General features: G+C 45.5%; 1 protein-coding gene across 2 annotated transcripts in view; it reads right to left on the reverse strand.

The window, feature by feature from the left end:
• Nucleotides 1-17,681, reverse strand: part of braf (B-Raf proto-oncogene, serine/threonine kinase) — a 30,897-nt gene that overhangs the window by 6,413 nt on the left and 6,803 nt on the right. Inside the window, exons 2-17 of one of the 2 annotated variants that reach the window (XM_085252733.1) lie at nt 13,434-13,535; nt 13,059-13,346; nt 11,227-11,330; nt 8,701-8,803; nt 8,459-8,607; nt 7,806-7,925; nt 7,539-7,698; nt 5,904-5,943; nt 3,891-4,010; nt 2,567-2,703; nt 2,366-2,483; nt 1,887-1,971; nt 1,583-1,759; nt 1,452-1,498; nt 883-1,001; nt 431-562 (exon numbers count right to left, since the gene is read on the reverse strand). In XM_085252733.1, the coding sequence (XP_085108859.1) occupies nt 431-562; nt 883-1,001; nt 1,452-1,498; nt 1,583-1,759; nt 1,887-1,971; nt 2,366-2,483; nt 2,567-2,703; nt 3,891-4,010; nt 5,904-5,943; nt 7,539-7,698; nt 7,806-7,925; nt 8,459-8,607; nt 8,701-8,803; nt 11,227-11,330; nt 13,059-13,346; nt 13,434-13,535 (2,001 nt within the window). The remainder of the gene's footprint in view (nt 1-430; nt 563-882; nt 1,002-1,451; nt 1,499-1,582; nt 1,760-1,886; nt 1,972-2,365; nt 2,484-2,566; nt 2,704-3,890; nt 4,011-5,903; nt 5,944-7,538; nt 7,699-7,805; nt 7,926-8,458; nt 8,608-8,700; nt 8,804-11,226; nt 11,331-13,058; nt 13,347-13,433; nt 13,536-17,681) is intronic. The other variant, XM_085252734.1, reaches the window with a different exon arrangement.

Genomic DNA, 17,681 nt, shown 5'->3' on the forward strand with positions numbered 1-17,681 from the left:
AGCAAACACCATTTATATTCCAAACATTATTAAAATGATGTTCAGTCCAATTTATTTTCAGCCTCTGAAAATGGAAACTTTGAATAAAACTGGCTGAAATTCCCCAAACATGAAACATCTGGGGTTCAATCCCTCCTTCTGCACACCCAATATCCTCGGGCAAGATAACAACCCCAAGTAGAAAGCACACGCGTAGAGAGAAAAGTACTTTTATCAATGGATGAATGAGGCATGGTGTGTAACGTGCTCAGAGTAGAAAACCCGACAGAAGAGCCATTTAACATGTTAATGCCACACTGGGGGAAATGCACCTGTTAAAGCAGCAAAAACATGGTTCAGTCTGACTGCTGAACCAGAGGTAAAACGGGGCGGAGTCTGGAGTATCTGTTAGAGCGAGTGCAGCAGTGGGGCCGCGCTCACATCCACTCACCTGGTCTCTGTTGTTGATGTTGGAGTAGGGCAGCGCTCCTGACATCAGCTCGTAGAGTACGATGCCAAAGGCGTACACGTCCGACTGGAAGCTGTAGGGGTTCTTGTCCTGCAGCCGGATTACCTCTGGAGCCTGACGAAGCACAAGTTACACCGACCGTCAATAATTCACTGCTTGTTCAGTTGAACTGAAAGGAAACGTCTACAAAGACTCAAATCAATATTATGGCAATGAAAGGGGGGCGCTTCTTTTTCATATTCTCTGCAATACTCTGTTCCCCCAAACAGGGTGAGAATGGGCTGATCTGCATTTCTGATCACTTCTGCGTTCTCACTCTTGCTGTATTAGCCTCAGCACGCCTGGTTTAACGCATGAGCACATTTAGAGAGCACACATCAGATGGAAAGAATGACAGGAAAACAAAAAGTGTCTCGTAGGACACGAACACCGACCATCCAAAGAATAGAGCCTGAAAGCTGTTCAAACTGGTGGGAGCCACTCCAGCGGGACTTCACCGTAGCCAGACCAAAGTCCCCGATCTTCACTGTTAGGTCCTCATGGAGGAAAATATCTGGGACAACGGGTCAAGGAAACACTCTGAGCTCCTTCATATTCCAAGTATGGATTTTCCATTTTGATCCTTCATGAAATGACAAAAAACCAAAACACTGACGTGACAATAACGACACACATGCTGGATGCTACAATCCAGCGAATCAATAAGCAGCGTGTCTTCTTCAGTTCCAGATGTTCTGTATCGTGTGTCTTGCAGTGTTGTAGTATTACGCAGTATTGGACAATCACTGCATTCTGATCCCATCACTTTGGTGGATGAACGGTAATAATATCATATTTGATATATTGGTGCCTCTGTCTGGGCCGGGGTCGTGGGAAGGTCCATACCTGCTGTAAGGTGTGCTCTTCTTATTCTCCCCTGAAACGAAGCATTTCTTGGTCCTGCTTACGCTCCTGTAGCACCAAGTCCAGCTTATCACCCGATGACTTTGATTCAAAAGGATACTGTTGCTCTTCAGATCTCTGTGTATGATGGACTTGGCATGCAGGTAACTGAAGGTGAAGAGCAAAGCGTCATTAGAGCGACGGCGCTCGTTGTGGAATTTGACAGCGCTCGATGTTTGAAAGGTTACTCACTCCATGCCCTGAGCGGTCTGTCGGGCTATGTCGATCAGTTTGATCATCTCGAACTTGGTCTCGATGATGTGCAGGTGGTGGTACAGACTGGAGCCTTCACACCACTGGGTCACGATGGCCAGCTGGGGCTTGGTGGTGTAGCCCATGAAGAGCAAGATGTTCACGTGACGCGTTTTCCTGGTGCAAACACACAACGTGTTCAAATTACAGCAGGTTTACACTGATGACGCAGGCTGCATCAGTAAGGTGACGTTCTGCAGCGTGCAGCAGCGCTCTGGTGCACAAAGGAGAAGGCGGGGCTTACCTGAGGACTCCCACTTCATTCTTGAATGCCTGAAGCTGCTGTGGCGTGGGAGCGGTGACATTCAGCATCTTCACTGCCACATCACCTGAGAGCCCGGGGACAAAATGATTAAAGATGACGCTAATTTACTAACTGCTGAGATTTAACAAGGAAAAGCTAACGCACGAAGCTCTAATCTGCTTTATTTATTCCAAATCTTTTTCAATTAAAACTAATTTCATTTTTATCTGTGGCGAGCAGGTTTATCCAGTTTGTTCACCCCGAGCTGATGGAAACTGTTCTATCCCAGAAAGAGCGCCGACTCAAGCTCGTCCCTGACCTTAACCCGCTTGCTGGTCCTGCAGGACTAACTGATGCAGGAAGCGGCGTGTACACGCTGCTCATCAAAGTATGAACACGATCAGCAGGCAGGCTGCGGCATGTAGACGGCGCTCTGTAAGTGTCTTTGCGTGGGGTGTGACGGCGCGGCGCAGTCTTACCGTGCCACTTTCCCTTGAAGACAGTTCCAAAAGATCCAGAGCCTATCCTCTGACCCAGAGTAATCTGACCTTCCGGGATTTCCCAGTCATCACTGGAGTCCCGCCTCCCCAGGGTTTTCTGTCATGTCATACAGGACACTCGATCAGCACGAGCACACAATGAGACGCAGCACAACGCTAGCATCTGCGGACGCCACTCACCATCTTATTGCGGTCCTCGGACGAGGAGGACGATTTGCGCTCCCTCTGCGGGCACGGCGACTTCTGTGGGACCTTGACGTTGGTCAGAGAGCCAGGCAGAGAGGCGGGAGGCGTGGCCGACAGACCTGTGGTCGAACCTAGAGAAGAAGATAAAGAGTAGTGAAAGGTAAAGGTCTGGAAGTGAGGGACTTGTCAAAAACAGAGAAGGCAGGAAGGGAAAAAGAGAGAGAGAGACTGAGGCTTCAGCATCAATGTGTGTGTGTCTGTGTGTGTCTGTGTGTGTCTGTGTCTGTGTGTCTGTGTCTGTGTCTGTCTGTGTGTGTGTGTGTGTGTCTGTGTGTGTGTGTGTGTCTGTGTCTGTGTGTGTCTGTGTCTGTGTGTGTGTGTGTCTGTGTGTGTGTGTGTCTGTGTTCACATGTACAGGACAGGTGAGGGTGTGCTTGGCTGGATGGCAGCTGTTTGTGTCACAGATTTGATATTTTTGGTCACTGATTCTTCCAAAACAAAGGTTCGAATACGTAATCATCTTTTTTTCTCTGAACGGGTCCTGAAGTTAAGATTCAGAGGTCCTGAAAGAACTACAAAAATGTCGTCCCGACATTTTCAGCCGGCTCGTTTGAAAACAGACTTCACAGTAAAATCAAAAAAACTGCTACTCCTAATCCGAGCCAATCAGTGTGCAGACCTGTTTGGTCAGTCAAAGGAGTGCACAGACTACGCCGTACTCTGGCACTCTGCAGCATGGAGGCGTTTTATTTTTGTGACACTAGCAAACACCTTTTTGATTTCAAACAGCTGCCAGTTCAGGCAATGGCTTCATATCCAATAGCTACAGATGCTACAGTTAGCTGTGATGTCTGAATAGAAATGGAAAAAAAAAATCCTGCAAACGAATCAATGGATCGTTCATGTCGACCAAAATCATGATTCAGTTATGAAGCTGGGAGGCTTTGGAAATCTTACAAAGACGACATATTAAAAGAAAAACACGACTCTTTGTTATTATGTAACAGCTATAAACTGATTTTAACAGCCTGCTAACAAGATGCTGCAGTGAACATCAAGAGGCGGGCTTTCTGATTAACATGTCATTCTTTTTAACCAATGACTGAACACAAGAGCGCCTCCATCAAAGAAACCGCTATCCATCGAGCAGGCAGCGTGTGGTACTGCGCCGTGAGGTGTATGGCTGAAGGAGCATGTGAGGGCATAAAGGCAAAGAACAGAGAGAGTGTGGAGGGAGACGGGGTTGAGGTGGAGATGTGGGTGGGTGGGGTGTGTATGTGAATGGAAGAACAACACAGGAACACAGAGGCCTAACTACCTCGGAAAACGGGCTCGGGCTCAAAATCAAACACTATGTCATTGGGATAGGAGTATAGGAGGGGGCTTGAGGTCCGTGTTCGGTGCTTCCTCAAGCAGCAGGCGGGGTGGGTCGGGGGGGCTGCAGGGCAAAGAGAGACAGACAGACCATCACTGCTACTCAACACGCCCCTGTCACTAACTAGGCTCTAACTATGGCTACACAGTCAGAGCTATAAGCTGTCAGTCAGGGTGACTCCAGGGTTTGCTCTGGGCGTCCTCTGCCATGAAGTCCATCTCCATGGTAACTCACACTGTGAGGGTCCAGGTTAGAGATCGACTGTTGTGGAGTTTTTGGATGACGTGTACACCTGCAGTAAACGTCAGCAGATGTTTGCTCTCATGCAGCAAAACCAAAACCTGTCTGCAGTCAGAAGTAATGAACACAATAAAATCACCGCAAGGATTATATGATCATGTACACACACGCACGCACACACACTCACAGGTTTTTAATACTAAACTACTGCACAGCGCTCTGACACACACTGTCTGCAGCCGTGTGTTACTTCCAGCATATATTTCATGTATCGTTTCTTTTATCACAGAATTTTTTTTTCCAGCTTTCGTGTCCATGTGTAGCTGAAACACTGGGTTAGCTTATGATGTTTGTAGCTAGCTTCACGTGACTGCTTACTCTGACAACTTAAGACAACGGCTGTATCCCAACTCAGGGTCTGCAGCCTTAAAGGCCGCATTTTAAGGCCGATTACGTCACCGCGACGTGACGAAGGCTGTCCCAATTCAAAGGCTGCTCGAAATGCGGCCCTCAAATGCGTCCTTCATTTCCCTGAATTTTAAGGACGTGGCGGTGTAGACTTCGTGGCCCAACATATCCCAGAATGCATAGCGCGGCGGTGGGTGTGGATAATTTTGCCGGAAAAAAAAAAAAAACGGCGGATGAGGGGCGCCCGAAGAGTAAACTTTAAGTAAGTACTGAATATTATGTCACTTATTTATGTGCAAATGTTTAATAACGAAGAACATTAAACATTACTGTTGGCAACATGTTGGCAAAGTCATGTGACATTAGTGACGTTTGTGCTAACTTGGTTTTAAAGCCTTTACTTTAAAATATACGCCGTTCAATAGCTGAGCTTCATCTCACAGAGAATGATCAAAGCTCATGTAGAAACAAACAAATGAACAAAAGATTTCATTTCATTTCTGTCAAACACAGCTGTATGACACGTTTCCAGCTGTTAGTATCATGGTTGCTAGGCAACCTGGGCAGCGCAACGGAGGCTAGACCGCCCCATTTCACAAGCCTCGCACTTCCGGCCTTAGCGGTCTTTGAGTACGCGGCCCTCGAGGATCGTTGAGGCTGCGTACTTTAAGGCTGCAGACCCTGAATTGGGATGCAGCCTTTGACCGCACTTTGTAGTCGACTAATAACTGAACACCACTCATTCCCCAGCATGTCTTTATCCGGTCTTCCTTCTCTCACCCAAACCGGTCGCAGCAGATGGCCCCGCCCCTGTTAACAGGGAGTTTTTCCTTCCCGCTGTCGCCAAAGTGCTTGCTCATAGCGACTGTTGTGATTTCGAGCTGTATAAATTAAACTGAATTGAATTGCAAGATTAGTTTCGGGATCTAAAACTGCCACACTGAATGTAAAACAGTCCACACACGTGTCACAGGTGTCCCCTCTGTATCTTACTGCACACCCAGACTACACTGGAAACATTGTTCAACACTGTGCATGTATTGCGATGCTTTGCTGCAGAGCTGCTTTGTTGGAACTTTTGGAAAATTTGTCAAATGTTTTAGTTTCACGTGAGGAGGAGCCGAGCCTGGAGGAGCACTCAGACCGCTCATCCTCGAAAACCCCTGACCTTCAGCTCACGGCTCTGTGACTGGCAAGGCACAGGACTGAACGCGCACACACACACACAGATAAAAAAAATTCAAGAGCACAGAGATGTGAGATGATGGGGAAAAAGTTGAGTGTGAAGTTTCCCTCTTGGATGCTCACCTCCATCTGACCTCGGTAAGCCCTGATCTCGAATCAGGTCCTGAAATAAAGAAAGCAAAACCAACATGAACACGGTGATTTCAGCAGCTGCAGAGGGTGAAAAACACACTTAACATAAATACATGAGGATTTGCTCCGAGTGCAAACTGATGGTATTTACAGAGGGTAAAGTATTGAACACGTCACCCACTTTTGAATTAAATGTGTAAATGACATGAAATCCTCACCAGATGTTGGTAACAATCCATCCAATCCTCACGTGCACAGAAATCAAAGCACAGGTGTCCAACAATTAAGTTATGTGTAATAATGAGAAACGATTGAACACATGAAGAAAAGACCTGGAACAGCAGCTGAGATCTATCAGTAATTAAAAGTCCTGCCAATTAAAGCAAATTAATGTCAGCTGGTTCATTTACAACTGATGGCCCGTAAAATGTGTCTCATTACCAACCAGTCGCCCAAGAAACATCTCATGGTGGGTAAAAACTGCTCAAGTGTTGCCAAACATACTGATGGTTCCAGTTACAAATAGTACATAACCTTCTCTCTGCCCAACCAATCACAGCAGATGGCCCCGCCCCTCCCTGAGCCTGGTGCTGTCGGAGGTTTCTTCCTATTAAAAGGGAGTTTTTCCTTCCCACTGTCGCCAAAGTGCTGCTCATAGGGGGTCATATGATTGTTGGGGTTTCTCTGTATGTATTATTGTAGGATCTACCTTACAATATAAAGCGCCTTGAGGCGACTGTTGTTGGGATTTAGCGCTGTAGAAATAAAATTGAATTGAAAGTTGAATACATCTTGATAAAAATCTGCAGCCATCCACCGGCATGAGGAAGATGAAATAAGGGTGGACGTTTCAGCAAGACGACGATCCCCCGAAAACAGCTGAGGAAACTTAATCGGGTTCAGAGAAATGTTAGAATTGTCCAGCCAATCACGTGACCCGATCCCACTGAAACTCCACGGAAAGAACTAAAGACGGGGCCCATGGAGCCCCGAGGATGTGGAGACTGTTGGTGTTAAAGACTGGGTCGAAATCACACCTGAGAAATCGTGCGATTCGTCTCTCTGTACAGAAGCTGTCGTTGTCATCGGCGACAGTTTTTACATTTGTATTAAATTAATTTCAGCGAGCATGTTCAATAATTCTTCCCTGTGTCATTTCTCCTCATTACATATAATATTTGGACATCTATGGTTTGATTTCTTTGCATGTGTGGATTGGATGGGCTGTTGTTCAGGGAAGTAAAATACTGCTAATAAAGAAAGTAAATAATAAAGTGTTATCAAAGTGTTATGGAAGAGTTTGTCCATCAGAGCGGCTCCACCGTCTGTGGACGATCGAGAGCTTCTGTTGTCAACTTAAGGAAAGTGTATTAACTGTTATTTTAATGTCAAGAGCACAAAAGAAATAAGAGACTACATCATTCTGGTCATCTGTAACACAACTGTAAAACATCTGTAACACATCTGTAACGTCTGTAACACAACTGTAAAACATCTGCAACACGTCTGTAACACGTCTGTAACACGTGCTGGACGTTGACGTGAAACCATAGGGCGCTGTGTGAGGTGATGAAAAACATAGAATGAAAGAAAATTCTCATGTGTCAGCGAGTCCAGCGGACTCACATCGATGTTGACCGGTTCGATGGTGTTGATGTGCACATTGGGGGCAGAGGATGAACGGTCCCGCTGGCCAAACTGGTTGCGGTGGTCCTCCTCGTTGGGCCGGAAACTGGGCGGGATGGGTATGGATTTGGACGGCGACACAGTGGCGTGGCATATTGATCTGGACAGAAAGCCGCTGGTTAGTACTTCAAACTTCAGACTCTAAATGTTCTGCTGAGGAAACAGAAGGAAAACGTCTCCTTTTCGGTATGAGGCTGGAGGACTCACCCAGTGGAGTCGGATGGGGGAAGTGATGGACAGGCCTCAGACACAGGCGTGGTTCCCTCTGAGGAGACCTCCTCCTGGGTGAACGGGTGGTGCTCAAAGAACTTGGACACTAGTAGCAAGCTGCAGAGGACACGCCGAAAACATACGATTCAGGCACAGTTGGAACGTAACCTTAAACAGGCCAAACAAGCACTAACACACATCCTTTCACACTGAGCACACTTGTTTCATTTGCCTACCACAGGAACCAACGGTGAATTTTGGAGCTTACAGTAACTCGTTTTTATGTAGTCATGACATTTCTCTCTTTTTTGTTGCACTTTAAAATCTGAGGCATTTTTTGAACCCATTGAAGCTAAAAGCCTGAATATGTCACTGCTCTTTGTTACCATAAAGATGAATCAGGATCTGTGCAGACGACAGCTTCGTTCTGTTCGCATTTTTACTGCCGGTAGCGTCCTGATCCCTGCTTCCCCGTGGCAGTCGCACATGTACAAAGATACAACCGTAGCTGCCTGTCAGCGCGTAACTGCAGGTTCTCAGTGTCACGAGCACTGAGAACCAGGTCACTGAGCCGAGCCGGTGGAGCCATAACATCCTTATATCGTCCCAAACTGCTCACAGCAGTGTGCGCCTTCCTGCACTGAACTTACTCGAGCTGGTCGTAGTTGACGCACATGAGAGGAACCTCAGTGCTGCACCGCTGGTGGAACTTGTAGCCACAGGTCTGACAGCGGAAACCCTGGAACAACAACTTTCTGCAGAAGTCACAGAAGGCCAGTGTAAAGAAAGTCTTCCTCACCTGTGGATCAAACAGAGACATACAGACCAGAGTCACCCCGGCTGCACTGAGTACTTCTCACTACGGGACACTTGGTTTTCTGAAAGTACTTACAAAGTTGTGTGTGGTGAGCGGCACGTTTTCCAACACTTCTACATGCAGCTCCTCCCCCGTCAGCCACGAGATGTCTGTGTCCCAGCCAATAGGCTTCTTCTCTCTGAAACAGGAAGTGGGGAGTATCGGAAACTGTCTACACCTCAGCCAGCCGTTGGTTTAGCCACCGCACCAAGAGCGGTGCAAAACTAACCAAGATGGTTTCCAGCATAAAACCCAAACATCCTACTGCTCCACTTTCATACAGCAGGACTCATGATACTGTGCGCACTGTATAACCCTCCCCACAGTGTGGGACGTGCACCGCACTGTTGTACATGACATGAGACTGCCTACATCAAAAATACCCGATGGCCATATGGCGGTCCCAACACATAGGCCTATGAAAACCTTCAGAAGCAATAACCTGACGTCAGCATTTTGTGTATGGTGTTATCGGTGTGTCACATCGTGCTGGAGAAAGTTTGGCCCTCCCATCTTTACGCCGTTGTTTTAGTTTGAGTTAAAGTTTACGGACATTAATTTTGCAGCGATGTGCCATTCCATCCATACATCCATCCACCCACGTATATCCGGGGCGGATCGTGGGGCAGCAGCCTAATCAGAGAAGCCCAGACCTCCCTCTCACCAGCCACCTCCTTCAGCTTATCCAGGGGAACTCCAGCCGAGAGATGTAGCCTCTCCAGAGTCTGCCCTGTTGGGACATGCCTGGAACACCTCAGCCAGGAGGCATCCAGTGAGAGGAGGTTCCCTCCTTTCAAAAACAGCGCGTCAAACAGGCAATATGGCAACGGGGGTGGAGAAGTGGCGATTAGCGATTAGCTTATCCTCTGCACTGCTGCCCATTTCTGATTATTGCACATAACTTCTTTGCATGTGTGGACTGGATGGACTGTGCCGTGAGAACTTCAAGTCAGTAGCACCTTTACAAATATATTTACTTAGAAAATAGTATTTTTTTTTTTTTTTGACAAGTGGGCCGGAAGAGTCGGCCATGGACCCAGGATGCACTGGACACACTGATGGAGCACATTCAGGTGTGGCCCATGTTGGACACCATCTCCATCTGACAACACTCTGCAGGTACGCTCTGAGGACTGCGCCATCCCTGTGACTGTGAGACACGTGGCCTCACATTATGTGGCTGTAGCTCAGAAGGTGGAGCTTAACCTCTACTATCTTGAAGGTTGGTGGTTTGATGCCTGGCTGCTCCAGTCTGCAGCCAAATATGCTTCCCATCGGAAGTACGACTGTTGGAAGGTGCCCAGGTCTAGCGGCTGTGCCCCTCCACTACTGTGCTTGACAGCTGGTACGAGGTCTTTGTGCCGATATGCTGTATGATGTGGTTTCAGAAGTTTTGTGGTTATCCACATGTAGCTTTAAAAACCTGCGATCGTGTTCTTTTTAGAGAGAAGCTTTCCCTCGCAGCCCCTCCAAACGTGCCACACTTGTTCTAGTTAGACTGTTATGAACGTTAACTTTAAAGTGCTAACTGAGGCCGATAGTCTAAGCCAGCGGTCCCCAACCCGGCGCCGGTCTGCGAGTCGTTTGGTGCCGGGTCGCGAGAGTTGAGGCTTGGGTGTGAAATTTACGGTTTTCAGGGTTTTTATCGTCAACTCCGTTTCCCCGGGTCTTTTCCCGTGTTGTAGTTGTGTCTTATTTTGAAAGAAATAGTTACGCGTTACCATAGCGACCAGAGGGCATTAAGGGGCAGAGAGGAGGACGTTGCTCTCAATGTTGTTGGCGCATTTCAGGAGGACGCTGCGAATAAAGTTACACAACTACACAGTGAATTCGCACTTATTATATTTAAATAAGAGCCCCGTTTTTGTCTCGGTCGTATCATTTTTCTGTCGTATTTATCCACCACACCTTAAAGAAGGTTGGGACCGCTGGTCTAAGCTGTAGTTCTTGGGTTTGTTTTAAAGTGGTGCACATTCAGACCTCGGGGTAAATTCGCTGAGGTGTCCGATCCTGTGGGTCATTGTGCCACACACATCTGAACCAGAGCAGCCAACTACTCAAACTTCTGCTTTCACAGAGGTGCTCACACTCACCACATTTCATGAAGTAGCCGTTAGCTGCTATTTGCTCTCTTAATCATTCAGAAGCAGTAAACAGAGATTCCCAGCTGTTACCAAACTCATTTTCATACTATAGTTCTTATGTCTGCAGATAAAGGCCTGAAGCAAAAAACTGGCTAAACATTAAATTGGAAGTATCCTGACTGCCAGACAGGGAATCTGCACGTGACATCGACATCAGTCCATTCTTATAATATCTGTAACGAGGCAGCAGAGGTAAAATTAACATAATGTCACAGTGAAGTTGACCCTTTAAACACAAACTGTAATAACTTGGTGAATTCAGGTTTTATGCTAAGAATTAAATCACTAGCACAGTCCTCTCATCTGGCAGCTTCTTCACATCTTTCTCAAACATCCTCGCTGGGAGGAGTCAAGACGTGAAGACGCGAGGAGACGCAGTGACACGAAACAGCGACTGATAAGTCTGTGAGACACCTACCCATCCTGTATCCTATAGACTGCACAGCACTCTGGAATGAGTCCTCGCATCATCAAGGCTTTCTTCAGGGAGTCCCTCACAGTCATCCCACAGCGTGCCGGCACCTGAAGGCAGCACAACGACACTCACTGAACTGACACAGAAATGACAGGATGTAACCAGGTTTGGGTTTTACATCTCTCAGCCAGCAGCCACAGGTCATCGTTTCAGGGAAGGCTGGCAGTACAGTAGTATTACATTCAGTCACCTCGCCCGACCTCCGCCGATCGTCAACATTCAGAGAACCAGAACACCGACGATCCAGCTGACGTGCAGGGCTGGGCCTCGCTGGAAGCTTTACTCTGACTTTATGGGTCAGACTAATGCTCTCAGCCTTCGTCTGCATTAAACCACAGCAGACCTGTGAATGCACTTCAACCTGCTAAGACCCGAACTCTTCCACAGCAGCATTTTTAATCTCTCTTTGATATTTGGGCTGATTGGGACCTGATGAACGTAAAAACAAAGAATTACCAGATTTTTTTTCTTTACCCGATTTTTGTTTCTAAGAAAAATCAGAGCCACATATGAAGATATTCGTTTGAAATTTCGACAGAACAGTGGCAGCATAAAGTCCTCGTAAGTGGATATCAGGCCCTTGTAGAACAAAATTGAGTATTTTGGTCTAAATAAACCAAAATGTGATGCCCACACATGTGGACGCAGGTCCTAGGAGGTTAATGACAAACTGAAGTTTTGTGCAGATTTATGCAGAAATCACCACACAAGTCCGTCACAGAGGCTCCGAATTACTCCCAAGCTGAGCCAGACGCTGTCACACAGAACTACGTTTAGCCAGAGACAGAAAAGAGAAGCAGCCGTCCTGTACATGTCTGAGTCGATCTGCGGGACTTTTTTTTTTATAATAAGCAAAGAGTTTGTCTTAGTAATAAATACCAAGTCAGTACGTCTTCTTGGCTATAATCTTTAGTCACATTTTACTTTTCAAAGTTAAGAATGCAATGTTTAAATCAAGCCTGATGTTTCCTCAAATGTGCAACAATAATTCAGAGGAAGAGCCAAGCTGATGTCCATGATGGACACCACCGACCACAGCTGTTACAGCCACGGTGCAGGATGAGCTGCAGGAGTCAGACTGAACAACGTGCATCAATCATTTTCTGTCGGACCCTTTTTGCTGCTTCACGAGTGCATTTCTCTGGTGAGGGATTAAGATGTTGAACAGTAAATGGACTGGTTCTGATACAGCGCTTTTCTACTCCAACCACTTTAGACAACTTGCCTCATTCAGCCATTCACACAAGCACTTTTTTTTCTACACCCACGTGCTTTTTATCCAACAGTCATACTAACTCTGAGATTCAGGGTTAGTATCTGCCCAATGCTCGACTGTCAACTGAATGGAAATACAAATACATAAAGGGACTTATAATATTTATGCCTTAATGTAAAACCACGTTTTATTTTAAACTAGATTTGTATTGCTGTGAGCATCTGACAGCGAGTGAGACCGAGCACTTTGTGCAACCTAAAGTCAAAAAGGCTGCACGCCGTCTTTCATCTCTGAGGTTTTATGACAAAATAATAATCACGTGTTCCTCAGCAACACGTTACATGTTACACTGTATCATCATTAACTCAGCAAAAACTAAGTCAACATGAAAAAGCAGTTTGTGAAAGACCAGATGCAAAGCTCACCAAGAGGATGTATCAACTCTGAACATCTAATATCTGCTGCTGCAAATGAAGCGCTGGCTCTCAGGAGCCTCGTCAATCAGACTTTCGTGCCTTAAAATCCACATAAGCATCCCGAGAGAGTGGCTCTCACTTACCACTGTTCGCTGTTTGTTGGGCAGGAAGACCCTGACAATGGGTTTCTGGGGGGAGCGAGGGTTGGCTCGGCTTGTGTCAGTGGGGGTCTGCAGGACAGCCAAAGTGTTTGGGGCCGAGTGGAAAGCCTGAGGCCCTGCACCAACCCCACAACCTCCTATCTTGACTTCCAGAAGGGCTGGTATAGCAGACTGAGAGCAGGAGAAGTCTGCGCTGTTCCCGATGGCCTCCAGCAGCTGCTGCTCCCTCTGCTGCAGAGCGTCCAGTTTGCTGGTGTACTCCTCATAGGCCTGCCAAAGAAGAACCGTGAGGAACGAACTCGACAGCTTCAACACCTCCGGTGACAGTTCTGTTCACATAAGCCGAAACGATCTTACCTCTAGATAAATGGAGGGAGGGTTGTGTTCTCCGCCAAACTTGTCCAGGAGAGCCTCCAGATGTTCTTGTGTTAACTTTATCATCTGTTTGATGTTCCAGATCTGCAAGGAAACAGGGTAAAACGTAAATACCTGCACGACTAAAAAACACATTATCATACCAGCTTTACCAGGATCAGATAACATGGACACCCCTGGAGATGTACAGATGTAATCAGTAAAAAACAATAAAAAATAAAGTATTTAATTGGTTCTTTCTTTCTACTTTTAGGACCTCTGTGAAGTAGCTGGGGACACTGGGGCTGTAGCTGCTTTACTAACAGGTTGGTGTTCGATCGCTGGGTGTTTGGTGGAGACACCTGTGGCACATTTTTGTCACGGGGGTAGGAAAGAACAACACAAAAGCCAACCCTCCATCACCGGGCTTATCACATGCCGAGAGATGAAACGAGCAAAACCAAATAATTTATGCATCATTTATATTGCTACACTCAGGGGTTAAAGGTGGGCCGGAACCAGCATTAGGTTCATTACTCAAAAAAAGTAATGTTTACACATTACTCATTACTTTTCTTTAAACCAAATGTTACTTAGTTTCTACCAGAGTACACCTGTTACATTACTTTTGTCTTTGTCTGTAAAATGATCTGAAATATTGCATAATTACCAGCTCGCAATATAAATCTGAGACTACAGACTCACACCAACAAAAATCCTTATGCTAACACACACACACACACACACACACACACACACACACACACACACACACACACACACACACACACACCATTTTTCTTTCAGTTTGTTCATGAACTCAAACCAAACACACGCAGTGAAGATGAACACCAGAGCGACCGTTACAGCGATTCTCCTTCACAAACACGAACAGGTTGACATGGATGCTGCGCCGCTGCCTTTGTTACCTGATGAAGTTCAGCACGATGTAGCCGCTTCTGTCCTGGGTGCAGTTTTACTGTTGCACTCTTATTTTTAATTGCTCTAAAGCACTAACGTAGTGACCATATCTACACTTACTTTGACATCGGGCCTGTAGCGGGACGAAAAGCAGCAAGCTCGATGTTTTTCCCTCTTTCTACCCACCCATGTGCAGATAAGCGAGAATTTTGTTAACACAAGTAGCAGCACAATTGTAACTACAATTACTGAAACAGTACTCTGTTACTGATTACTGTAATATCTACAAGTTGTTGTTTGAGGCACTTCAGCGAGTGTTGGAGCGGAGCGAGGATGGAGACAGTAACGTGTAAAACACACAGTAAATACACAAAGTGCTTCAGTGTGTCAGCTAATGCTAATGCTACTGTATTACTCGCATAGAGAGAAGTGAGAGCTAATTCCCCCAAGACAGACAGCACAGGAAAGGAAAAGAGAGCTTAGAGCTAAAGGAAGGACAGCTCAGCCCTACGTTTCTTTCTCACTGTTGTCCCGACTGTATCATTATTCTGTGGACACAAAGTCATCATCTACAATGCAGGCGACAGGAAGCAGAAATTAGCTTTCGCTGAAAGGTAGATGGTCTATGCCAGGGGTGAGCGATCCAGGCCTCGCGGGCCGGTGTCCTGCAGGATCTCACCCTGGGTCAGCACACCAAATGATTAGTTCCTTTCCAGGCCTCTGCAGAACTTACAAGACATGTTAAGGAAGTAATTTAGCCATTTGAATCAGCTGTGTTGGATCAAGGACACATCTAAAACCTGCAGGACACCGGCCCTCGAGGCCTGGAGTTGCCCACCCCTGGTCTACGCCTTAGCGTTGGGTGAGGAGGTCAGTAAGTGAAAGAAAATGTTTAACGATGTGAAGTGCTACACATTTATGCGGCATCATTCATGATTGAAGAACGTGAATAATGGTTTAAAACACCTTATTAGTTTTTGACATTTTCCATTAAACGGTTCTCAAACGTCACTTAATATCCGAGTGTTTCTTGATTTGAGATTAGTCGTTTAGTCTAGAGATGGCACGATACCACTTTTTTATGTCCGATACCGATATCATAAATTTGGATATCTGCCGATACCGATATGAATCCGATATAGTGTTTTTTAATCAACAAAACTGTTTTTTAAATATCTTGCTGCATTTTGTATAAGTTCATACTCAAGTTTAAAACAACAACTACACTAAAGCTATTCTGTTATACCTGTATGCAAAAAAAAATATTTCATAGTTCAGCAATACTGATCAATCTAATAAACTTTGACCTACACCATCCTCCCTATTCTGGTATTTTAAAGAGTACTTAGCATTAGGGCTGCCACAAACGATTATTTTGATAGTCGACTAGTCACCGATTATTTCTGCGATTAGTCGACTAATCAGATCATCATCCATTGGACGTACAGCGTACAGCTTATTGCACCAGCAGCATCTGCTCTTATATAACTATCATTAGCTTACAGCTTGAAGTGTTTAAGGTCTGTGCTAACTAAAAATAAAGACAAGATGATAGTTTATTACATTTTAATGAAATTTGCAGATTGTTTCGGTGAAGTTTAATAAACTCCTTGCTATCTAAACTATAACAGGACACCGGAGTAAATTCTGGAGCATCTCACACTTCTGATAATCAGCTGTCTGCTTGATGTTTATTCAGCTGTGTAAAAACTATAACTTTAATCTCAGACAAACAGGAACAAATAAAATACTGAAAAAAGCCAAACAATAACATTTTAAGTTATCTAAGTGACTCATATATCATGTTTAACCTGAGTAGTGAAAGACGGCGGTGGGTTTGAAAACGATTTGCTGGGAGTCCGGTGTTCTCACGGCTCTAGTGACCTAGCCCCCGGCTAACTATCGAGCTAGTGGGTAACAGACGTCTCCGAAAACGTCGGAGCGCTTTTGAAAATATGTGGTGTCCTGATAAACTGAGCAGATATTTGAGGTTTACACAGCTACATTCCCGCCTGAAAATACGTTAAACGTTTATTTTGTGACCCAGAAAGAATAATAAGAGTAATATTAAAACTAACTAGCTGCCGCCATTGTTGGAAACTGAGCTGGGCTGCGCTATGAATTCTGGGACACAGCTGCTGCTTCTTCTTCTTCGGGGTTTAACGGCAGCTGGCATCCTTGTACATGCAGTGCTGCCATCTTCTGTTTCAGTCCGTTATTACACTCTTAAATCCTGCTACTGATTCCTGCGTCTTTTGTGATCTTACAAAGCTTCAAACGACGCGTCGACTATTAAATCAGTCGTCGACGATTTTGATAGTCGACGTAATCGTGACTAGTCGACTAATCGTGGCAGCCCTACTTAGCATATATATTAAGCAACCTAACTAATAGAGTTCCAACTCCCAGCAACAACAAAAATAAATAAATAAAAAATAGGGAACCACCCCCCACCCTCCACCTCATGATGCTTAATCGACGTAATCAACCTTAATTTGATGCAGTGTGAAAAAAAAAAATGCACAGAAATCAATTATTTTTCAAGAAATATTAAATAGATTCAACATCTTTCTTCAACAAAATTGCAGACTGCACAGATGGTACCTTCCCAAAGGAAAAAGTACTATAGCTTACTAGGGTATATATATTAGACTTAACAGTTACTACATACAGTAATTGACTTCTATTCATTTTGCATCAAATTAAAACTTTGGGTGTCAGATAATTATTTATTAAAAGCTAGACATTTTAAATGAGAATAAGAAAGAAAAGTATGTCTTTGTGCCCCCTTTTCCCTGTTCATGCCCTATCGGCCCCCCTGGCTAAACTTTGCTAGATCCGCCCCTGCACAGTTACCAGCGTCAGCTACGTAGAAAAAGATCCTGGTGTAGAAAGTAATATTAAATACATTCTAACAACAGCTGATCAAGCTTAAACATGCTGCTGTTGTTCAGCCGCTGGTTTCCTCTTTCTGGTGCAAAGTGGGCCAAAAACAAACAAGAGAGACGGACTCACGACAGAAAAGCCGATCAGCTGATCGTTAAGCAGTTTCACGATTGAAGTAGCAGCAAGAAGAGGCAGTCGCTTGTTAAGCTTAACGCAGGAATGCTTTACAAACATTCAGAGATGGACTTACACACTTGCTTTACTTCTCTCGGGGATAACTTTGTCGGAGATGAAATGCCGGGTTGCTAGCGAAGCTCCACATGCTATCCAGACCACCACAGGTCCCGCATGCCACAGCCGCTCTATCACGTGATGCATACTGCTCCGACGTGCTAACGTTCTGAGGTGAGTTACGGCGTGTTGCAAGTTTTGTGAGGTGCTTTC

Source organism: Mchenga conophoros, linkage group LG17, assembly GCF_057382185.1.
Source record: "Mchenga conophoros isolate Kocher_MC1m ecotype Shallow Benthic linkage group LG17, M_conophoros_male_GT1.1, whole genome shotgun sequence".
In the NCBI taxonomy this organism is placed as follows: Eukaryota; Metazoa; Chordata; class Actinopteri; order Cichliformes; family Cichlidae; genus Mchenga; species Mchenga conophoros.